The sequence below is a fragment of the Heptranchias perlo genome, chromosome 22, assembly GCF_035084215.1.
Source record: "Heptranchias perlo isolate sHepPer1 chromosome 22, sHepPer1.hap1, whole genome shotgun sequence".
Taxonomy (NCBI): domain Eukaryota; kingdom Metazoa; phylum Chordata; class Chondrichthyes; order Hexanchiformes; family Hexanchidae; genus Heptranchias; species Heptranchias perlo.
The window spans coordinates 47396389-47420751 of NC_090346.1; the positions used below are offsets into that span (position 1 = coordinate 47396389).

At 44.9% G+C, this 24363-nt stretch overlaps 1 protein-coding gene across 1 annotated transcript in view; it reads left to right on the plus strand.

Moving 5' to 3' along the window:
• Positions 1–24363, plus strand: part of tecpr1a (tectonin beta-propeller repeat containing 1a) — a 65639-nt gene that overhangs the window by 9690 nt on the left and 31586 nt on the right. The window contains exons 6-13 of the mRNA XM_068003492.1: positions 468–642; positions 3575–3675; positions 6715–6816; positions 7400–7548; positions 9765–10306; positions 11292–11437; positions 12876–13031; positions 17322–17471. Of these exons, the coding sequence (XP_067859593.1) occupies positions 468–642; positions 3575–3675; positions 6715–6816; positions 7400–7548; positions 9765–10306; positions 11292–11437; positions 12876–13031; positions 17322–17471 (1521 nt within the window). The remainder of the gene's footprint in view (positions 1–467; positions 643–3574; positions 3676–6714; positions 6817–7399; positions 7549–9764; positions 10307–11291; positions 11438–12875; positions 13032–17321; positions 17472–24363) is intronic.

A 24363-nucleotide genomic window follows, 5' to 3' on the forward strand; every position in this document is an offset into this window, starting at 1 on the left:
CCAATATCCATGCGTGTTCACTTCCATCGGGAGTGACCGGACAGCAATCAAACGTAGGAATCTCCCTCTCAACCCCGCCCCAGCTCCCGTACACCCGCTCCCCTGGTTTAGTGACATTGAAGTCAGTGTTAGGAACCCCAATGTTGAAACTAACTCCACATGGACCAGGGATCAAATTTCTAGCCTTTTCCTATCATTATCTTTTTGGAAAGATCTGTATGCTTGCAAGCCTTTTCTGTTGTACATTTGTAATGACATTGCAGTAACATAATTTTGTGTGTGTGTGTGTTTTTCTTTTTATGAAGTTGCTGGAAAGTACAACAGCCAAACGTTGCAGCCAGCAAAACCTTAAACCACATTTATGGCATGTAGTAGCTCCTTTTTAAGGACAAGTTTTGTGCTGGAAAATATAACTAGGTCTCAAGCTGAATCAACAGTGTATAATTTTAGCATTTGGTTTCTTTCAGGTATTTTATAGAGAAAATATAAATGATCAAAATCCCGAGGGTTCATCATGGACAGAAATTCCGACTCTTGGGGAAGTAGTTCAGATCACCAGTGGACCTGGTGACCTTCTGTGTGCTGTATTATGGGAAGGTCAACTAATGGTGAGGGAAGGAATAAGCAGAGAGAATCCTAAAGGTACACATTTTCAATTGTGATTCAGTATGAATGTCTTCCCATGGTTAATCAGCTATGGTGGGTTAATGTTAATATATTCACATAGGGAATCAAAATTAGGATCCTTACTAAACGTATAAAGACCAAAAGATCTTTTATACATAGAATTACATAGAATTTACAACACAGAAACAGGCCATTCGGCCCAACTGGTCTGTGCCGGTGTTTATGCTCCACATGAGCCTCCTCCCACCCTACATCATCTCACCCTATCAACATACCCTTTGATTCCTTTCTCCCTCATGTGTTTATCTAGTTTCCCCTTAAATGCATCTATGATATTCGCCTCAAACACTCCTTGTGTTGGCAAGTTCCATATTCTAACCACTCTCTGGGTAAAGAAGTTAACAACACTTACGACTAACAACTTTATTCCTAATCGCGTTCCTAATCTGTAAAGTCTCCTGAGGACTGTGTGTATGTAGCTCCACAAGTGCCAAGCTTTTTGCCTCTATGGGCCATTTAGTTGGAGCCACACGCATCAAATATGATGTTTATATCTGTGCTCCCGTTCACATTCAACTGCTAACACTAACAGATTTTGGTATTCTGATTGAGGATTTATCTACCAAATGAGGCAAATCGAAGAACAACCCTTTGCAAACTCTAGGCCCACAAAATTCAAACAGGACAAAGAAATATGGTCTCAATTGTGTGACCCTGGGGTTGTGTCGTGTCCCAAGTAATGGACTGTGCTAAATCCTGAGATGTAAGGTCCACCCTCTCATTTGATTGGGTGAGTTGTTCCTTTCTCTGTAACCCTGTGCGGTTGGCTGGAGATCGTAAAATCTGGCGAAGCAGCAGCTTTTAAAGGGCTGCTGCTTGCCCAAAAAAGGAACGGTGTGGTGACAGAAAGGTTGCCTGATTATTCACAATAGTACCGAGGACATACACTAACGACGCTGCCTTCGATGCTGAAGTTTTTGAGGCACTCCAATGAGGGTGTCCCCTATTTTAGCTGAAGGCTAACCTCCAATAAAAGCACAGGTAGCAAGGGCATGAGGGAGATCACTAGCTGAGTCTATGCAGTCGGCCTCCTCCCTCATCCCATTGCAGTCAGCCACCTCCCTCATCCCATTGCAGTCGGCCTCCTCCCTCATCCCATTGCAGTCAGCCACCTCCCTCATCCCATTGCAGTCAGCCACCTCCCTCATCCCATTGCAGTCGGCCTCCTCCCTCATCCCATTGCAGTCAGCCACCTCCCTCATCCCATTGCAGTCAGCCTCCTCCCTCATCCCATTGCAGTCAGCCACCTCCCTCATCCCATTGCAGTCAGCCACCTCCTCCTCCTGGGACTAAAAGGGTTAAATTATGAGGACAGGTTGCACGTACTGGGCTTGTATTCCCTTGAATATAGAAGATTCAAAGGTAATCTAACTGAGGGATTTAAGATGATTAAAGGATTTGATAAGGTAGATGGAGAGAAACTATTTCCTCTGGTGGGAGAGTCCAGAACAAGGGGGCATAACCTTAAAATTAGAGCTAGGCCATTCAGGGGTGATGTTTTTAGGAAGCACTTCTTCACACAAAGGGGAGTGGAAATCTGGAACTCTTCCCCCTCCCCCTGCCCCCCCCCCCAAAAAAAAAAAACTGTTGAGGCTGGGGGTCAATTAAAAATTTCAAAACTGAGATTGATAGATTTTTGTCAGGTAAGGCTATTAAGGGATGTGGAACCAAGGCGGGTAGATGGAGTTAAGATACAGATCAACTACGATCTAATTGATTGGTGGAACAGGCTCAAGGGGCTGAATGGCCTACTCCTGTTCCTGTGTTCCTATACCTGGTAAAGGAGGGAAGTGGCTGGCTGCATTGGTACGAGGGAGGTGGCTAGCTGCATTGGTACGAGGGAGGTGGCTGGCTGCATTGGTACGAGGGAGGTGGCTAGCTGCATTGGTACGAGGGAGGTGGCTGACTGCATTGGTACGAGGGAGGTGGCTGGCTGCATTGGTACGAGGGAGGTGGCTGACTGCATTGGTACGAGGGAGGTGGCTGACTGCATTGGTACGAGGGAGGTGGCTGACTGCATTGGTACGAGGGAGGTGGCTGACTGCATTGGTACGAGGGAGGTGGCTGACTGCATTGGTACGAGGGAGGTGGCTGACTGCATTGGTACGAGGGAGGTGGCTGACTGCATTGGTACGAGGGAGGTGGCTGACTGCATTGGTACGAGGGAGGTGGCTGGCTGCATTGGTACGAGGGAGGTGGCTGACTGCATTGGTACGAGGGAGGTGGCTGGCTGCATTGGTACGAGGGAGGTGGCTGACTGCATTGGTACGAGGGAGGTGGCTGACTGCATTGGTACGAGGGAGGTGGCTGACTGCATTGGTACGAGGGAGGTGGCTGACTGCATTGGTACGAGGGAGGTGGCTGACTGCATTGGTACGAGGGAGGTGGCTGACTGCATTGGTACGAGGGAGGTGGCTGACTGCATTGGTACGAGGGAGGTGGCTGACTGCATTGGTACGAGGGAGGTGGCTGACTGAATTCACTCAGCTGGTGATCTCCCTCATGCGAGTGAGGACGTCCGGTTTAGGTTGTCACAGTGAATGAACATTGCAGAGGCCGTGGAGGAGGATGGGCCTACTTAGGGCTGGAGTTCAGCTGTTGGCCTTGTTGGCAGCATCCAGATTAACTCAGTGAAATCATGAGAAAACGTGGACAACTGGTGTTCACTGAAAAGCCCATGTTGGCATCTATGTTAAGTCCATATTTCATCATACTTAACTTTCCCAAAGTGATCCTGCTTGGGCACAGCTGTGTTGACTAGTGTGTTTATTCATAAACTGAAATGCTGCTCGTTGGTCAAAAAAGCAGTCCCACGACAAAGTGCTGTTCTGCTCTGGAGGTCGCAGCACGAATGCTGTAAGTATGTTCTCTGTTACTTGGTCTATAGGGAATTCTTGGAAGATTGTTGAACCACCAAACTCTGAAAATGGTCTTGTCCAGGCCTCAGTTGGCGTTAACGTGCTATGGGCTGTCACACGGGACAGAAGAGTAAGTGCACACATTGTAGATCTTTTAAACCATAATGTAATAAGTAATATCGACATTAGATTGGTTTTCTTTTTCCCCCCTTTCTGCTGCCTCAGCCGTGATCAGCGAACACAGCACAGACCTGGGATTTGAACCTGGGACCTTTTGTGTTCTGCATCGGTCAGTGCTGTAACTACATGGTGCATTTACACACTGAGCTCTCGGGGTGGGGTACTGGCTGTGGACTTTCAAGGATAATCTCGAAATGCGTCTGCTTTTTAACACCAATCAATATTCTTAAATAGTGCAGAAACCCACGCTGCCATTTGTATACAGGTGTTTCTAGTCAAATGGACAAGGAATGGTCTATTAGACAAATAAAAGAAGAAAGATAGAACTTGCATTTATATAGCACCTTTCAGGACGTCCCAAAGCGCTTTACATCCAGTGAAGTACTTCTGAAGTGGCGTCACTGTTGTAATTTTTTTAAATTATTCGTTCATGGGATGTGGGCGTCGTTGGCGAGGCCAGCAATGTAGGAAACGTGGCAGCCAATTTGCGCACAGCAAGGTCCCACAAACAGCAATAAGATAAATGACGAGATAATCTGTTTTAGTGATGTTGGTTGAGGGATTAATATTGGCCAGGACACTGGGGAGAATTCCCCTGTTCTTCTTCAAAATAGTGGCCGTGGGATATTTCACGTCCACCTGAGAGGGCCGACAAGGCCTCGGTTTAAAGCCTCATCCGAAAGTTGGCACTTCTGACAGTGCAGCACTCCCTAAGTACTGGTACTGTAGTGTCAGCCTAGATTTTGTGCCCAACCTTCTGACTCAGACGCAAGAGTGCTACCACTGACCCACGGCTGACACCTTAAAATAAGTAGTGAAAGAACAGTCTTCCACTATGGATTTGCTTCAAACACTTAGTTCATGTTTGTTCTCTCTCCGTGTGTCTTCTCTGCTGTGGAGACTGGTAAAAAGTAAACTCCAGACTTTCTGGTCTCTGCCCCAGATATTGTACCTGCTGATTCCATCACATTATTTAACCACCTTCCTCTTTGCTTTCCTCTTGCTCTGTTATCATCAGCTTTTCCAGAAAGTAACAATCCCCAATAACTTTTCCTTGCGCCTCTGGAATAATGCGCCTGCAGTATTTTTCTCATTTCATTTCATTTTTCTCTCCATATCAGCCTCTCTGTTCTATGCTAGTTCCAGGACCCTCTCATTTAGTCGTACTTCTTGTCCCGTCTTCAACATATATTGGGGTAGTACCATAACTGAAACGCCCCGGATTGTCGTCTCCCCTTAAAGTACAGTGTTCACTGTACATAACATTTAAGCATTCGACTTCTCCTCACCAACTTGATGTTGTGACTGTGTGGCAATTCAGTCAGGTTGCTAAATGCCTCTTTTGAAATTGCAATCCTTTGCGTAACTTCTTTTTTGCTTTGGCCATCTGATGTAATCCAAGTAAATAGTTTTATCCACTTGTTCTATTTCCATGTTGCCCACTCTAAAATCAATTTTTCGGATGTCCCCTTTCTGATTACCTTTGACTCTGTTTGGTTTTGAATCCATGTTGGAATCCTGCTTGACTGTCTCTCAAGTATCTCTTGGAATCTCTCTTCTCTGTTTACAGCCTTGGTTGTTCATCAGTTTCCCATTGCTCTTGAACCAAACTTCTGTGTCTCATAATAAATTCAGAGTTCATGTTGAACAAAATGTGTTTTCAATAAATTATTAAAAGACTAATAAATGGTTCTACTTTATAGTGTATCTCCTATCATCCACTGCAGTCTTTAGATATCAGAGACCATGGGGGTCCATGAATGGCTTTGATATAGTCAGACTTTGATATATCAAAGTTTCTACTCCTAGTTTAGTCCCACTAACGTGGGATTTCAGCCATGCTCTCAGGCAGTACGTATGTTTCTACTTTGTTCCAAAGTCTATCCCATTTCATTTAATGTTATTGTTATGCCCGTATTCTAACTCGCACCAAGTCCCGTTCACCCATCACTCTTGCTGACCTACATTGGCTCCCGGTCTGGCAACACCTTCAATTTAAAATTCTCATCCTTGTTTTCAAATCCCTCCATGGCCTCACCCCTCCCTAACTCTGAAACCTCCTCCAGCCCTACAACCCTCCGAGATCTCTGCGCTCCTCCAATTCTGGCCTCTTGTGCATCCCCAATTTCCATCGCTTCACCATTGGCGGTCGTGCCTTCAGCTGCCTCGGCCCTAAGCTCTGGAATTCCCTCCCTAAAACCTCTCTGCCTCTCTCTCCTCCTTTAAGACGCTCCTTAAAACCTACCTCTTTGACCAAGCTTTTGGTCACCTGTCCTAATATCTCCTGATGTGGCTCGGTGTCCGATTTTGTCTGATAATCGCTCCTGTGAAGCACGCTGGGACGTTTGTCTTTCTCTCTATGTGTTAGAAATTGGGCTTGCGACCGAAACAGGCTGGGACCTGATTGGTCAGGGATGTCATTTGATCAGCATGGACCAATCAGGTTTACAGCATTATAGATGTATAATATTACTGACGTACAGACACAAAACTTTTAATTACACAGATTTGAAAATTACAAAGGATAGAGAAACAATTTCTTATAAGAACTATTGCTCTGTATCACTGAGAAATGACAATCATTGAGTCTTACAGCACAGAAGGAGGCCATTCAGCCCATCGTGCCTGTGCCGGCTCTTTGAAAGAGCTATTCAATTAGTCCCACTCCCCTGCTCTTTCCCCATAGCTCTGCGATTTTCTCCCTTTCAAGTATTTATCCAATTCCCTTTTGAAAGTTATGATTGAATTTGCTTCCACCGCCCTTTCAGGCAGAGCATTCCTGATCATAACAACTCGCTGCATAAATAAATTTCCCCTCATCTCCCCTCTGGTTCTTTTGTAAATTACCTCAAATCTGTATCCTCTGGCTACCAACCCTCTTGCTCGTGGAAACAGTTTCTCCTTATTTACTCTATCAAAACCCCTCATTGTTTTGAACACCTTGGCAATGTATATGAAACTTTGCGAGATGTGTTTTCTCTGTTGGCAGGTTTGGTTTCGAAGAGGTGTCTGTTCCGAGAACTCTGTTGGAACAGGTTGGATTTGTATGAATGTAGAGATGGTGATGGTGAATGTGGGATTAAATGATCAGGTAGGAACAATGCTGTATCTCCTTTTTTTGACAGTGCTCTGGTTTTAAGGCCAGGTGAATGTTGGTCTCGATAAAACCAATGAATAAACTTGAGATTATTTGGAAATTATTTGTTCCATAGATTGTCTCATTGAAGCCACTGTGGCTCCTAATGACAGTATAAATTAATGTTATTGAGCCATGCCAGCATGATTACTAACAGCCCACTCTGTCGTATGTTTAGTACGACTGTAAAATGACACACAACCAAAGGACAAAACTGGCACAGCTGTGCTATTTCAGAAAAGCAAATGCATTTTAATAATGTAATTTTTTTTAGTTTTAATCTTCCCCTTTTCATTTACTTGTCTATTTTATTCCTAAATCCTTTAAAAATTATCTTCAAAACATCCTTGATCAACTGCTTTTGCTACGAGGATTGTTGTGGGTGGTGCTCAAGGTTGTAATTGTATTAACTAATTTCACCTGTCAGTATGATACCATTCCCAACTGCTTTGAGTTGCAGATTGGATCAAAATTAAATTTGACAACAAACTGAGTTGTGAGCTATTTACATCCAATTTCTTTCCCATTCTAACCCAAGGTGTGGGGAATTGGCTATGAAGATCGCACTATCTATTTTCGTCAAGGTGTGACACCTACTGAATACAGTGGAAAGGCCTGGAAAGTAATAGTAGTTAACAGAGAGCATGACCAGGCTTCTCATGCAGGCAGTGCTACCAGTATTGTAAGGTACAGTAACCCAGCAAAAAAAAACATTTGCAGAATGTGCGAGCTTTGTACTTTACAATTGCCATCTAAATGTTGCAAAGAAAACGATCATAACATATAGGAAGGAACATAGGAACAGGAATAGGCCACTCAGCCCCTCGAGCCTGTTCCGCCATTCAGTTAGTTCATGGCTGATCTGTACCTTAGCTTCATCTACCTGCCTTGATACCCTTGCCTAACAAAAATCAATCAATCTCATGGGGGATCTCAATTGACCCCCAGCCTCAACAGCCTTCTGGGGGGGGGGGGGAGAGAGGGTTCCAGATTTCCACTCCCCTTTGAGTGAAGAAGTGCTTCCTGGCATCACCCCTGAATGGCCTAGCGCTCATTTTGTGGTTATGCCCCCCACCTTGTTCTGGACTCTCCCACCAGAGGAAATAGTTTCTCTCTATCTACCCTATCAACTCCTTTTAATCATCTTAAACACAGACAGAATCCCAATTCTGAGAACCCAACTCAAGTGGGCAGTTGTAACACCTCATCAGCCTTGACACCTCACCCATTAGCGCTACTTGTTAAGGGTCCCATAGTCTACCACTGTCTATCTGTACGGTTTGACTTCCGATGGGCATGGGCCTACTATATTTATTCCTACCCTATGAAAGGTTTGTTAATAACGGGCGCAAACTGCAGCTGTACATTGGTGTGAATCCTCTGGTTTATTCATCGTCTAGCACTGGTCACATGCTGTAACAATGTTCAGCTGTACCTCTGGAGAAAACAGGCCAATAAACACTTTGCAGCAATCTGTTCTTTATGCACATTAATCCCTGGTGCCCAGAAGGTGGAATGTCATGGGCTACTTTTAACTAACCTCTGCAGTATACTTGAGAAACCGCTGTCTGCTGAAACACTTCGATAAAACTTATTGGGGGAATATGTGGGATACCAAGCTCTTCTCTACTTCTGAAGGCAGAAAATAACACATCACACGATCAGTATGTACAGGCTAACATTACTTAGTCAGAGAACTGGGTGGGCAGCACACGTATTCTCCAGTAAGTGTTACCTTGCAAAAACACATAGAGTGACACTCACACCCAGTGACCACAAACAATTAGCCTACATCTGGCACACGGGGCATAGGGAATAGCCTCATACTGGAACACTCGCAATTAGTAAAGAACCATTGATGTTATGCAGCTTTATCCCAAGGGGCTTCTTTCATGTACACCCACCGCATTTGAAGTAAAGTGAAATGTCAACATTCTTTACACCTGTAAGCTGAGATGTTAATAGATGGAAATCGCAGCGAATCTACATATTTCTACCTATGATGTGGAGATGCCGGTGATGGACTGGGGTTGACAATTGTAAACAATTTTACAACACCAAGTTATAGTCCAGCAATTTTATTTTAAATTCACAAGCTTTCGGAGATTTTCTACCTAGACAAGGTTTCCATAATTAAAATGGATTTTCCTAATGGCCCGGATTCATATTCATAGACTATATAGTTGTCTATGTTACAGTGGAGTTTCTATCGACACCACTGTGTCAGCCGATGAGTTGGAGGCGGGGCAGGACTTGCGGCAGGATTCACAGCAAACAGTCTATTTTACAGCAAACAAAGTATATTTACAGAGTCTATTTATAAAGAGTCTTTACGAACTGCAGCAAACAGAACTCATGACCGAAACTGCAGCAACTTCTCCCGATTAAAAGCAGGATTATTTCTCCAGCAAAATGCAGTGAGCGAAGAGTAGTTGCATAATACAAATTATGTGCGTAAAGTCAAACCCAGTCACTTACAGCAGTGGGGCCTCCAGGCGTGATTGACGGAGGAATCACCCAATCATTTCCATTCTGGCCGGGAATAATGGTGTCACTATATGCAGCCACCTTACTGTCCGTCGAGCTGTACACATCACCGGCAGACCTATCTTCCAGCCATCAAAGAAATCAAAAGGAATTATTTTTTATCAGCTATTTGATTCCCTGCAGTGTGAGAGTCTGCCATTTTCTAACTCGCTGACAGTCTCCATTTTAAATCCAGCTATGTTTATTTTTTAAAAAAAGGAAATAAATTTGTCTGCTTCTCACAATGATGTTTAAATTGAGTCTGCACGTTCCTGAAGTGAAACCTCTTTTGCACATTCATTGAGTATTTTTTGATCCTGGATGATATATGTCACGGTGCTTTTAACTTTTGTTTTCCCCTTTTGGTTTTATTTTAGTGCCGGGTGTTTCTTTGGCGATGAAGTTAGGTTGCCATCCCAAGCTTCCATTGGCAGCGATGTCGATTTTTCCTCTGAAATGGAAAAACTAACAAAGAAAACTGAAAGTGTTCTTGAAATAAGTGGTGAGAATGCGAGTTGCCTTCACGCCATTGCAGATGGAGATGTTGCTGATTCCAGTCCTGCCACCGAGGAAAAATGTGACGCCACTCCAAGTGTATTTGAGACCATCCCTTTAATCGAAGAATCTTCAAAAACATGGACACCGCCTGCTTCTGAACCACCCGTTGCCCGACCTCAGAATTTGACAGACGGAGGGCATTCTCTGCAGGATGGTGCAGAATCAGACACCGCTCGCTCGGATTCAAGCGCAATAACCTCAGACTTGGCTGAAACGTCCAGTGTTTCTTCTGTAGGAGCCTATCCTTTTGGAATTGAAGAGCATTACGTGTCTGATGAGCGCCCACTCTGGGCCTGGCTCAGTGGAGGTAGTTGTGATGTAGAAGCTCACACCCAGTTGAACTGGTTCACTGTCCAGTCAGGTAATCAGTCCCTTTTTATGCAGTTTCTGTATGTCGCCTTCAGTTGATAGTACTGCTCCTGAAAGCATGTAACCAGTAATAACAGTGATAATGCAGATAATGCACCACCAATCTTAATTGCATCTCCCCCAAATGCCACAGCAATCCTGAGCCTGTTTTATTCATTGAATGTAGTGGGTCTCTGTCCCTGCCTCAGCTTATCTTCTGCTGAAACCCTCATCCACGCTTTTGTTGCCTCCAGACTCGACTATTCCAATGCTCTCCTGGCCAACCGCCCTTCTTCCACCCTCCATAAACTTGAGCTCATCCAAAACTCTGCTGCCCGTGTCCTAACTCGCACCGAGGCCCACTCACCCATCACCCCTGCGCTTGCTGACCTACATTGGCTCCTGGTCCACCAACATTCTGAAAACTGGCTTCATACTAAGCTGAGAGTATGATAAAGGGGACACAGATTGAAACTAATGGAAGGCAAATTTAGGATTTTTGTAAAGGAATGTAGAGTAATGGAGGCAAAATCTCTGGAATCATTTAAGAAACAATTAGATACCCAGATTGGAGGGGGGGGGGGAGCAAGGATTGTAGTCTTTTGGAATGGATGAGTTAAAATGGGCTGAAAGCTTTTTTTATCTGTATTGATCTTCTGATTTTCCAGCCGCACTTCAAATGACCGCCCCTCCCCGCCCCCCCGCTGCCATTTTCATCCGAAATGCCTGGCAAAAATATCTGTCCCACATAATGAAACCTTGAGGCTCAGAAACATAGCTTTAATTACTGGCCTGGCATTTTACGAACATATAGAAAAACATTCTCAGTTTCTACTTTAGCGCTGGGATTACATTTCACAATCCTGCCGTCTTTGAACAGGTTTCTTTTATCATCTATAATCAGGTTTAGATAACAATAATCTTTTGACTCTTAATATAAAAAAAACTGCAAAAAAAGGGTATGGTTGATTATATTTTATGGTTCCATGATTTTACAGGTCAGCCGTTCTCTATACAATCGCTCTCGATGCCCATTAGCTGTGCCGAGCAGACGGTTTGGCGGAAACAGATAGTTCATCAGTTAACTGAGCGGACCAAACGGGAGCTGGAGGATTTTAAACATTATGAGCAGGCTGTGGAGCAGGTAAGCTGGTTTTAAAATCTTCAACGTTTACATTATTGAATTCCCTCCCTAAACCTCTCCACCTCTCTCTCCTCCTTTTAAGACCCTCCTTAAAACCTACTTCTTCGACTAAGCTTTTGGTCACCTGTCCTAATATCTCCTTACGTGGCTCAGTGTCAGTTTTTCTCTGACTTACGCTCCTGTGAAGCGCCTCGGGACGTTTTATTATATTAAAGGCGCCAAATAAATGTAAGTTGTTGTTGTTATTCCGTCATGGCATTTCTCTCCGATTAATGCTTTCATTCTTTGTTTAGTTTACAAAAGTCATTTCACCAGGGGATGGCACCTTAAGTTTATTCTTATAGTAGAGATGAGATTCTTGTTATGGTGTAATCACACCTGAGGAGCTGAATATTCCAATCCGATTCACAGGTGACTTTCCCTCCTTGTGAGCTGGGTACCTTATTTTGGAACATGGTGGGAATGTTGCCTGTTTTAATGGAAGTGTAGGGTTTTCTTTTGTTCAGGCACCAAACGTCAAGAATCAACTGAGGCTTCATAACTTTCTAATTTTGACATTCAGACACAATAGTTTTACCAGCACATTAGACCCCATTTAGAGTACTGTGTTCAGTTCTGGGCACCGTCCCTCAGGAAGGATATATTGGCCTTGGAGTGGGTGCAGTGCAGATTCACCTGAATGATACCGGGGCTAAAAGGGTTAAATTACAAGGACAGGTTGCACAGACTAGGCAAGAATTCCCTCGAGTTTAGAAGATTAAAGGGTGATTTAATTGAGGTGTTTAAGATGATTAAAGGATTTGATAGGGTAGATAGAGAGAAACTATTTCCTCTGGTGGGGGGGAGTCCAGAACAAGGGGGCATAACCTTAACATTAGAGCTCGGCCGTTCAGGGGTGATGTCAGGAAGCACTTCTTCACACAAAGGGGAGTGGGAATCTGGAACTCTGTCCCCCAAAAAGCTGTTGAGGCTGGGGGTCAATTGAAAAATTAAAAACTGAGATTGATAGATTTGGGTTAGGCAAGATTATTAAAGGTTACAGAACCAAGGCAGCCAGATGGAGTTAAGATACAGATCAGCCATGATCTAATTGAACGGCGGAACAGGCTCAAGGGGCTGTAATGACCTCCTCCTGTTCCTATGTTGCTAGATAACGAAGTTATACAACTTATTGTGGGAAGTACAAAAGACATTTCACCAGGGGATGGCACCTTAAGTTTATTCTTGTAGTAGAGATGAGATTCTTGTTATGGTGTAATCACCGTCACCTGAGGAGCTGAATATTCCAATCCGATTCACAGGTGACTTTCCCTCCTTGTGAGCTGGGTTCCTTATTTTTGGAAAATGGGAATGTTGCCTATTTTATGGATGGATAAACGTGCTTTCCGGTCGTTGATAACTGTTCTCTTCTCCTCCCCGCCCACTCTGTTGCACCTAGTCTGTGTGGATAAAGAAGGGAACGATGCAGTGGTGGAGAGATGGGAAGCCACATAAATGGATAGACGTCAAGGTCGCACTGGAACAGTTTACAGGGAACGACGGGAAGCGGGATGGCATCTTTTTCATTTACTACACTTTCAACGATGAGAAGAAGGTGAGTTCTGCCTTTACAATCTCTTCTCCCGCACTGTAAACTTCAGACTGGGAAACAGAGCTGTGTAGCCACAGTAGGTGTAGACTAGGCTGTTGCTCGATAAATGTACCTGGCTGCTTCAGGACAATTTCATACATCCTACTACATAGCTCAATATTGTGGAGCGGAGCTAAAGATATTAGGAGAACAGTTTTAATTGTTGTATTTAAATAAGCTAAAATGCCTTAAACGATTAAGGTTAATAACAATCACTTATTTGAATTATTTGTGCTGTGGCAGTTTTTATTTCTGGTGAATGTTTGGTTTTTATCAATTTGAAGATTTTTTTTTTGTCTGCATGAATCATCCTTGTTATAAATACATTTCTTTTAGAACATAAAAAAAAAACTTTCAAAAGCTATTAATTTTAGTTTTGACCCAAATTTGAAATCTACTTCTGTTGCAGATAGAATTATGTTTTAAAAATTGTTAAAAGTCAAGACTTAGAATTCAGGAGCGTCACATTTGCACTGTGATTGAAAGTAGGGAGCTAGCTACACGTGGTCTGAGAAATATGGAAATGTTTATTTTATATCTGCCTTTCTGATGACATAGAGACATCAATATGTGTAAAGATTTGATTTTAAAATGGGATAAATCTATTTTGATCAGCAGTGAAATATCCATGTCATAAGCAAAACCATAGCATTCATCATTTTGTTGCTTGTGAGTTACACTGTTTAGTCTCACTGGTGAAGCTACTTCTCAATTCCACATCCTTATATCGAAGGAGATTTCACTCGAAGTCCAGCTTCAAACCACAAGTTCTGTTTTTGCAGAATGCATTTGAGGCAGAGCTGCATGATGCCTCAAATAGTAAAAAAAAAATCGGTATTTTTTTGCTGTTGCTGTGACTTGTAAAGTCAGACTATGTAAGGTAAAGATTGGCTTCACATAGCTCTCCGAAGTGAATACTGACACTGGGTCCTAACTCCCGGTTTTCGGGCCGTCCGATGGTGCATGTGCGTGGGGCCCCCTGCAGTTAGTTCCTCACTAGGCGAAAGATTGTGGTCAGCAGACGTGGCCCTTTTTAGAAAAGATCCTTTGCCTTGTTGTTTGGAGTAAACAATGTACTAAGCTGTCTGGAGGCATCCACTTCTCCAGTGAGGGGCAGGGGTGGATCATCTAGTTTAGCTAGTTACCCTCTATGATGTCACAAGTTACTTACTTCATAAACTACCACCTTGAAATGCTAATGTGTGCAAATCTGTAATTGTTGGAGAAGACACAGTTTGTTATCTTGTGATTGCTGAAACCTTCAAGAAAGTTTCATGCTAGCCAAAGTTCCAGTACGTATTATTTAGGCTCTGGACCAGGTGTCAGGTCCGTGCGATATGTGCCAATCTGCTCATTTCTATTCCCTAACATCTTTAATCTTCAAATGAGAATCTACCTTTTAGAGGCCCTAAAAGAATTGTGTAAGTACAGTGGGATTTCTCAGTATCTTTTAGTTTCTTGGTTTCTGCCTGAGGCAGCGAAAGGAGTTTTGTGGAAAGCCTTTGCCGTGTAACATATCACTGGGTTTCTGTGAAAAGATCCCCGACACATGCCAATCAGAGCATGCCATGGGTAGCCCCTGCTTAGAACTTGGAAAGTACCTAGCAGTTTAAAACGCCTTCCAAATAAATTGTTTTAACTTAAAAATTGGAACAAATTGCTAGGATTTTGGACTCTATTTTTGGAACAGTTTAAGTATTGTGTAAGTCAAGTACTGTAGTGCTTCTGTGTAATTATTCATGTAAATAAACTTGATTATTAGTGTTAGCCTGAACACTATGATTTGGGTTTGTGGTATTTTCCGATTATTGAAATGGACCAGAGAACTTGGTGGGCAAGCCATATAGGTTTCTTGTATATCACATCTTGGTAAAAGGATAATGGTTAGTCCAGTGACACACAATCCTGTTCACATCAACATATAGGAGAGAGCAGTTTTGATTCTTAGGAGATGCATGTCTACTTATAGAAACTGCATCTGTGCTGTGTAGGTAAATAAGAAGTTTTGGGAAAGTGCCCAAGTTGTAATTGTCTGTATTTGGCCTCCTCGCTCCTGTGGCTGTGTTTTTTTCTCCTTAACTGCACTTTGTTGCTTTCCCAAAGGAGCTTGACTAAGTATGACGTAACTCTTTAACCCCCCCCCCCCCCACCTCACCTGGCGACTGGGGGATATTCAGGCAGAGTTCGCAAGTAGACAGAGATATAGGGAAGAGTGAGCAAACAAACTGGGAAAGGGAACAAGAGGTGGACAGATAATAAAAACAGAAGATGCTGGAAAACACTCAGCAGGTCGGGCAGCATGTGTGGAGCAAGAAACGGAGTTAACGTGTCAGGTCGAAGACCTTTTCACAGCGAGGAGATAGAAACACCCCTCTGACGATTATTCGTAAACTTGCCCGCAGTCTGACGGAAATAAAATTGACTGCAGGTTTCTTGCTGGTCACTTTGCTCGGAGAGTGATGGTACAGGGTATGGCGGAGACCAGAAACAAGGGAAGTAAGTAAAAACATGATGGGGGGGTGGAACGGACATTGAGGAAGCAAAATCCAGAGCTGGAATCCTGTAGATAGCTTACAGGATGCAGTTTGTAAAGTGATTCCTTGTTGTCGGTGATGCAGTGAGAGCAGCACAGGAACCGAGCTGCCAGCACCCTCCTCTAATCCGTGACCACCAGCAAATAATCGGTGTTAGGAAAACGATCTCAATCTTGGACGTTGTTTCTCGTGGTTACTGACGTGTGTATAAGGCAGCACAGAAGAGCAGAATCCAGCTTGGAATCGTGCTGTGCTGTGAATAACATTTCTGCAGATCTGTTTTGCTATTTTTTGTTCTATAAGGTGTTTCTATCTTGAAAGAGGTCATCTGATTCTACCATCAAAGACATCAAAAACCTTAAAGTTAGAGCTAGGTCGTTCAGGGGTGATGTCAGGAAGCACTTCTTCACACAAAGGGGAGTGGGAATCTGGAACTCTCTTCCCCCAAAAAGCTGTTGAGGCTGGGGGTCAATTGAAAGTTTCAAAAATGAGATTGATAGATTTTTGTTAGGTAAGGGGATTAAGGGTTATGGAACCAAGGCGAGTAAATAGAGTTGAGATACAGATAGGCCATGATCTAATTTAATGGTGGAACAGACTCAAGGGGCTGAATGGCCTCTACCTGTTCCTATGTGGCAAGTAAAATTACATAATGTGGTGAGGGGAGTGCAGGTTCGATTCTCCCTGCCCCCCAACACAAGAAACAGAGTCCCAGCCATCAGACTGGTAGAAATGGGCACGAGTTGTCTGGTGAAACCACACGTGTATATCTCGTATCACCTGGCTCAGCGCAGCATGGATCGGGGAGCTGGTCCTCAGGTGGCCTGGGAGACTCTGAGCAGAGAAGAATTTGTTTAACCCTCAAGAAAAGTTACAAAACAATTAAATTAGGGCCCTCTCGCTCTCCTGTGTGGCCCACTGTCTAGGGACTTCAACTATCCTAATATAGACAGGGATAACAATAATAATAAGGGGCAAAGAGGGGGAGGAATTTTTGAAATGTGTCCAGGATAACTTTCTTAACCAGTACGTTTCCAGCCCAACAAGCATTGCTGGACTTGGTTCTAGGGAACAAGGCGAGCCAAGTGGAGCAAGTGTCAGTGGGGAAGCATTTAGGGAGCCGCGATCATAGTATCATAAGGTTTAGAATAGCTATGGAAAAGGACACAGACCGCTCTAAAGTAAAAATACTCAATTGGAGGAGGGCCAATTTCAATGGGATGAGAACAGATCTGGCCCGGGTAAATTGGAATCAAAGATTGGCAGGCAAAACTGTAATCAAACAGTGGGCGGCCTTTAAAGAGGAGGTGGTTCGGGTACAGTCTAGGCACATTCCCACAAGGCAGAAAGGTAGGGTGACTAAAGCCCCCCCCACCCCCGTTCTCCCAGCAGTGTGCAACACACAGTAATGAAGGTGTGAATAGCCAGCTCATTATTTATTGCACCAACTTAGCCCAGATACAGGCTGATGAACGAAAGACTCAACTCCATATTGAGCCCTAAATTATTTTTAATAAACAGTTGTTCTTGAGGAATGAGAGTACATTAAATGTAGATATAAATGTAAAAAAAGCATCTCCTTTTATGAACACAGCTGTTTTCTCTGCAGTAATCACTCTCTTATTTTTTACAGTGGGCCTTTTACCGCAGATGTGTTTGCTAATGTTTCAATAATATCCTTTTAAAGTTGGCTGACTTTTGTTCCTTTAAAATGTTACAGTACCTTCACATATTCCTAAATGAAGTTACAATTTTGGTTCCGATTGCTAACGAAACGAAACACTCCTTTGCTATTTACACTCCCGAGAGGACGAAGCAGAGATGGCCAATCAGATTGGTAACAGCTACTGAGCAAGAAATGCTTGACTGGGTAAGTGGTGAGACGAGGAATGATTCACTCCGCTAAGTTTAACGGCCTTTACACCACGGAGCCACTGCCTGTATTAACAATCTTCATGGAGGTGGAACACCCCCCCCGATAGGTTTGTGCTGTCTGAATCCAGCAGCTAAATGTGAAAGGGAAAAGACATCCAACATGTGTGAGACTATAGCTGGGCCCAGAGTTGTCTGTCATTGCCATTGGGGTTCGGATCAGCAACCTGTGTATCTTGACTTCAGGGACATGGAGCACGACAGGTCCTCAAAGCCCATTTCCATGACTGGAAAGGTCAAATGTTTCTAAATTCTAATTCTGGAGGTCTACATTCTAATTCACCGGGTATTAAGGCAAGAATTTCCCAGATTCTGTACTAATCGTAAAAGAAGAAAGAACTTGCATTTATACAGCGCCTTTCACAACCTCAGGATGTCCAAAAGCGCTTCACGGCCAATAAAACACTTTTGAAATGAAGTCACTGTTATAGTGAAGGGAAACATAGCAACCAATTTGCGCACAGCAAGGTCTCACTAACAACAATGAGATAAATGAATAGTTAATCTGTTCTAGTGATGTTGGGTGAGGGATAAATATTGGCCAGGACAGCGGGGGAGAACTCCTCTGCTCTTCTTCAAAATAGTGTCATGGGATCTTTGACGTCCACCTGAGAGGGCAGACGGGGCCTCGGTTTAACATCTCATCCAAAAGACGGCACCCCTGACAGTGCAGCACTCCCTCAGTACTGCACTGAAGTGTCGGCCTAGATTTTGTGCCTCTCAGTACTGCCTGATCCTGCCCACATATGTGAACTTTCCAGCATGGGTCACAGGATAGTGATCAGGAAAAAAACAACTTTGGTTGATTTTCTTCTCCTCGGCCTGGGGATCTGAATTGTAGGATCCCCATTGCTCTATGAAGGAAAATTTCAGCTAATTCGACATGAATCAGTGATTGAAGCTGGGAAATTTCTGCTCAGCACCACCCACACATCTCCTGAGTCACTGTGGGAGTCTGCGATGTGATTTTTAGATGTAGGCCAAGGACTTGTCTGTGGTATGACTTATTATCTGTTTTTACTTTTGCAATTTCTCTGTGGAACGTAACTGCGGTATAAATAAGAAGCAAGCCATTGTGCAATGGTCATATTCAATAAAACTAGCAGACAAAGGCAGCCATGTGGCTCAGCCAATAATTTGCTTTGCCACAGACTTGTAGGACCTAGAGTCTTATAATGAGACAGCACAGAAGGAGGCCATTCGGCCCATTGCGCCTGTGCTGGCTCTTTGAAAGAGCTATCCAATTAGTCCTATTCCCCTTGCTGTTTCCCCATGGACCTACAAACTTTTCCCCTTCAGGAATACATCCCAATTCCCTTTTGAATGTTATTACTGACTCTGCTTCCACCACCCTTTCAGGCAGCGCATTCCAGATCATAACAACTCGTTGCATAAAAAAAAAATTCCTCGCCTTGCCTCTGGTTCTTTTGCCAATTGCCTTAAATCTGTGTCCTCTGGTTACCGAACCTCCTGCCACTGGAAACAGTTTCTCCTTATTTACTCTTATCAAAATCCCTTCATGAGTTAGCATCGCGCACTGCACCGCTGTTCTCGACTGGGCTGGGGGAAGTCTTGAACCAGATGCTTGTCTATAAAGTGGGGCATGTAAACTTGTGCTGTCAGGGAATGATTGATCACACAGGAAAATCTAGAGTTAAAGGAAATAATTAGATTTGTTTCCCCCCCCCCCCCCCACCCCCACCGTAATTTTTTCCCCATCCTCTCCTGAAGACACAAACACATGCTTAGGCTATTGCTCCATGGGCACTGGGACCCAGAGGACCATTCGCCACGTGTGAGAATGACAGTGAGAGTTGGCGCACTGTTCAACTATGGGAAGAGGTGGGCCCCTCCCCAGCCCCTAGAACTGAGAGGCCGTAAATTATCAGGAAAGATTGAACAGGCTGGGGCTCCTTTCTCTAGAAAAGAGAAGGCCGAGGGGTGACCTAATAGAGGTCTTTAAAATTATGAAAGGGTTTAATAGCGTTAGCCAACCTTCCTTCCTTCTATGGTTCACAGCAACACGTTCCATGTAAGCACAAGGCAGTTGAGTATACAGAACAGACTTTATTGCACAGCACAGGCGATCAATCTGTACAGTGCAAGGTTAGCATCCTGTTTCACTCCTTCCAGTTACCTACTTAGCCCTGTAATTGTACCTCTTTTTATGCACATGTTGTGTACTGCAAAAGCAACATACTGTAATATTTTCATAAATAGACAGACCTTCAGATTACAACTCCTCCCTCCCTTGTTGGCAGTCTCCAGACCTTATCAAGGACACCAAGTTCAAAGCATCCTGTATTCTGGCTACGCTATGGACCATAGTTTCTACATTAATCACTCATGGTTGATGTCCGCTCCAGGCAGCACTCACTTACAGTCCGGTTGAAATCTGTAGTGGGATAGAATCCCTTTGTTCATGTTCAATGTTTCATCTTTCCTTGTGTTACCAGGCAACTTGCTGGTCCATCAACCAGTCATGGTTATTATATAAGGAATCTTACAACACCAGGTTATAGTCCAACAAATTTATTTTAAAATCACAAGCTTTCGGAGATTATCCCCTTCGTCAGATGAATGAGTGAAAAGGTTCTCAAATCGCATATCTTATACTATGCTGGGACAGCATCACACCAATCAAAAGGTGTCGTTGTTATTCAAACAGGCCAGTCACGGAGAACAGCACGTCCCAGTACACTGGATATACATTGTGTCAATTACACAGGCAGGCAGAAAGAGACCCAAAATGGCAGAGAGAGAGAGAATATTAAAAAACATAATTTTTTTCCCCTTTTTTTGCTGGTGGGGTTACGTGTAGCGTGACATGAACCCAAGATCCCGGTTGAGGCCGTCCTCATGGGTGCAGAACTTGGCTATCAACTTCTGCTCGACGATTTTGCGTTGTCGTGTGTCTCGAAGGCCGCCTTGGAGAACGCTTACCCGAAGATCGGTGGCTGAATGTCCTTGACTGCTAAAGTGTTCCCCGACTGGGAGGGAACCCTCCTGTCTGGCGATTGTTGCGCGGTGTCCGTTCATCCGTTGTCGCAGTGTCTGCATGGTCTCGCCAATGTACCATGCTCCGGGGCATCCTTTCCTGCAACGTATGAGGTAGACAACGTTGGCCGAGTCACAGGAGTATGAACCATGTACCTGGTGGGTGGTGTCCTCTCGTGTGATGGTGGTATCCGTGTCGATGATCTGGCATGTCTTGCAGAGGTTGCCGTGGCAGGGTTGTGTGGTGTCGTGGACGCTGTTCTCCTGAAAACTGGGTAACTTGCTGCGAACAATGGTCTGTTTGAGGTTGGGTGGCTGTTTAAAGGCGAGCAGTGGAGGCATGGGGATGGCCTTAGCGAGGTGTTCGTCATCATCGATGACATGTTGAAGGCTGCGGAGAACATGGTGTAGTTTCTCCGCTCCAGGGAAGTACTGGACGACGAAGGGTACTCTGTTGGTTGTGTCCCCTGTTTGTCTTCTGAGGAGGTCTGTGCGATTCTTCACTGTGGCCCGTCGGAACGGTCGATCGACAAGTCGAGCGTCATATCCCGTTCTTACGAGGGCGTCTTTCAGCGTCTGTAGGTGTCCATCGCGTTCCTCCTCATCTGAGCAGATCCTGTGTATTCGTAGGGCCTGTCCATAGGGGATGGCCTCTTTGACGTGGTTGGGGTGGAAGCTGGAAAAGTGGAGCATCGTGAGGTTGTCCGTGGGCTTGCGGTAGAGTGAGGTGCTGAGGTGCCCGTCTTTGATGGAGATTTGTGTGTCCAAGAAAGAAACCGATTCTGAGGAGTAGTCCATGGTGAGTTTGATGGTGGGATGGAACTTGTTGATGTTATCGTGTAGTCTCTTCAGTGATTCTTCGCCGTGGGTCCATAGGAAGAAAATGTCGTCGATGTATCTGGTGTATAGCGTTGGTTGGAGGTCCTGTGCAGTGAAGAAGTCGTGCTCGAACTTGTGCATGAAAATGTTGGCGTATTGGGGTGCGAATTTGGTCCCCATGGCTGTTCCGTGTGTTTGGGTAAAGAACTGTAGTGTTCCTGGTTGTCCAGTTGTCGGTATGCTTCTTTGCAATAGTCCGTTCTGTTCTGTATGACAATGGCTCCTCCTTTGTCCGCTGGTTTGATGACGATGTTTCGGTTGGTCTTGAGAGCGTTGATGGCGTTGCGTTGTGCTCGGGTGACATTTTGGACTGTCTTCTGAGTGCGCCTGATGAATCTGGCATTGACGCATTTCCTGACAGCTTGGGCATACATGTCAAGCTGAGGGTAGCGACCCTCCGGAGGAGTCCAGTTTGACTCTTTCCTCTTCGGTTGCTGTACCGTGGATCCCTCTGTCTGCTGTTCTGGATCATTGATTGTCTCATTGGGTTCGCTGTTGAAATCTTGGGGTTTGTGGTAGAATTCCCGGAGCCTCATTCTCCTGATGAATTCCTCTGTGTCCGCCGCGAGACCGATGCGGTCCATTTTGGTGGTGGGGCAGAAATTGAGCCCTCGGCTGAGAACCTCGATTTCGTCTGGTTGAAGGGTGTGGTCGGACAAATTGATGATAGACTTCCCTGTGGTTGTAACCGTGGTACCGGGGGAGGCTTGGTTGATGCTGGTGGTGATGCCGAGTTTCTCAAGCTTCCTACTCTTGGTTTTCATGTAGGCAGTGTAGTTCCGTTGCCTCGTCTGTTTGGCGGTATATCGTAGCTGGTCTGCTACAACTCATCCGCTTCATCCTGGATCACAATGTCTTCACCTTCGATAACCAGTTCTTTACCCAAACACACGGAACAGCCATGGGGACCAAATTCGCACCACAATACGCCAACATTTTCATGCACAAGTTCGAGCACGACTTCTTCACTGCACAGGACCTCCAACCAACGCTATACACCAGATACATCGACGACATTTTCTTCCTATGGACCCACGGCGAAGAATCACTGAAGAGACTACACGATAACATCAACAAGTTCCATCCCACCATCAAACTCACCATGGACTACTCCTCAGAATCGGTTTCTTTCTTGGACACACAAATCTCCATCAAAGACGGGCACCTCAGCACCTCACTCTACCGCAAGCCCACGGACAACCTCACGATGCTCCACTTTTCCAGCTTCCACCCCAACCACGTCAAAGAGGCCATCCCCTATGGACAGGCCCTGCGAATACACAGGATCTGCTCAGACGAGGAGGAACGCGATGGACACCTACAGACGCTGAAAGACGCCCTCGTAAGAACGGGATATGACGCTCGACTTGTCGATTGACGGTTCCGACGGGCCACAGCGAAGAATCGCATAGACCTCCTCAGAAGACAAACACGGGACGCAACCAACAGAGTACCCTTCGTCGTCCAGTACTTCCCTGGAGCAGAGAAACTACACCATGTTCTCCGCAGCCTTCAACATGTCATCGATGACGACGAACACCTCGCTAAGGCCATCCCCACGCCTCCACTGCTCGCCTTTAAACAGCCACCCAACCTCAAACAGACCATTGTTCGCAGCAAATTACCCAGCTTTCAGGAGAACAGCGTCCACGACACCACACAACCCTGCCACGGCAACCTCTGCAAGACATGCCAGATCATCGACACGGATACCACCATCACACGAGAGGACACCACCCACCAGGTACATGGTTCATACTCCTGTGACTCGGCCAACGTTGTCTACCTCATACGTTGCAGGAAAGGATGCCCCGGAGCATGGTACATTGGCGAGACCATGCAGACACTGCGACAACGGATGAACGGACACCGCGCAACAATCGCCAGACAGGAGGGTTCCCTCCCAGTCGGGGAACACTTTAGCAGTCAAGGACATTCAGCCACCGATCTTCGGGTAAGCGTTCTCCAAGGCGGCCTTCGAGACACACGACAACGCAAAATCGTCGAGCAGAAGTTGATAGCCAAGTTCCGCACCCATGAGGACGGCCTCAACCGGGATCTTGGGTTCATGTCACGCTACACGTAACCCCACCAGCAAAAAAGGGGGAAAAAAATTATGTTTTTTAATATTCTCTCTCTCTCTGCCATTTTGGGTCTCTTTCTGCCTGCCTGTGTAATTGACACAATGTATATCCAGTGTACTGGGACGTGCTGTTCTCCGTGACTGGCCTGTTTGAATAACAACGACACCTTTTGATTGGTGTGATGCTGTCCCAGCATAGTATAAGATATGCAATTTGAGAACCTTTTCACTCATTCATCTGACGAAGGGGATAATCTCCGAAAGCTTGTGATTTTAAAATAAATTTGTTGGACTATAATCTGGTGTTGTAAGATTCCTTACATTTGTCAACCCCAGTCCATCACCGGCATCTCCACATCGAGGTTATTATAGTTCATTGTGGTCATTAACTCTCAACTCTCCAACATGTCCAACAGGTAGACGTAGAGAAGATGTTTCCACTTGTGGGGGAGTCCAAAACTAGTGGTCATAAATATAAGATAGTCACTAATAAATCCAATAGGGAATTCAGGAGAAACTTCTTTATCCAGAGAGTGGTGAGAATGTGGAACTCGCTACCACAAGGAGTGGTTGAGGCGAATAGCTTGGATGCATTTAAGGGGAAGCTGGATAAACACATGAGGGAGAAAGGAATACAGGGAGATGCTGATAGGGTGAGATGAAGAGAGGTGGGAGGAGGAGGCTTGTGTGGAGCATAAATGCCGACATAGACCAGTTGGGCCGAATGGCCTGTTTCTGTGCTGTACGTTCTATATAATTCTATGTAGACATTTATGAAGATTGTAAAGTCTGCAGCTGGCCCTCTTGAGATCAGCAAATCCAACACAGATTAGGGTTCAAACCTGGGATCTCCTGCACCACACCACATGGT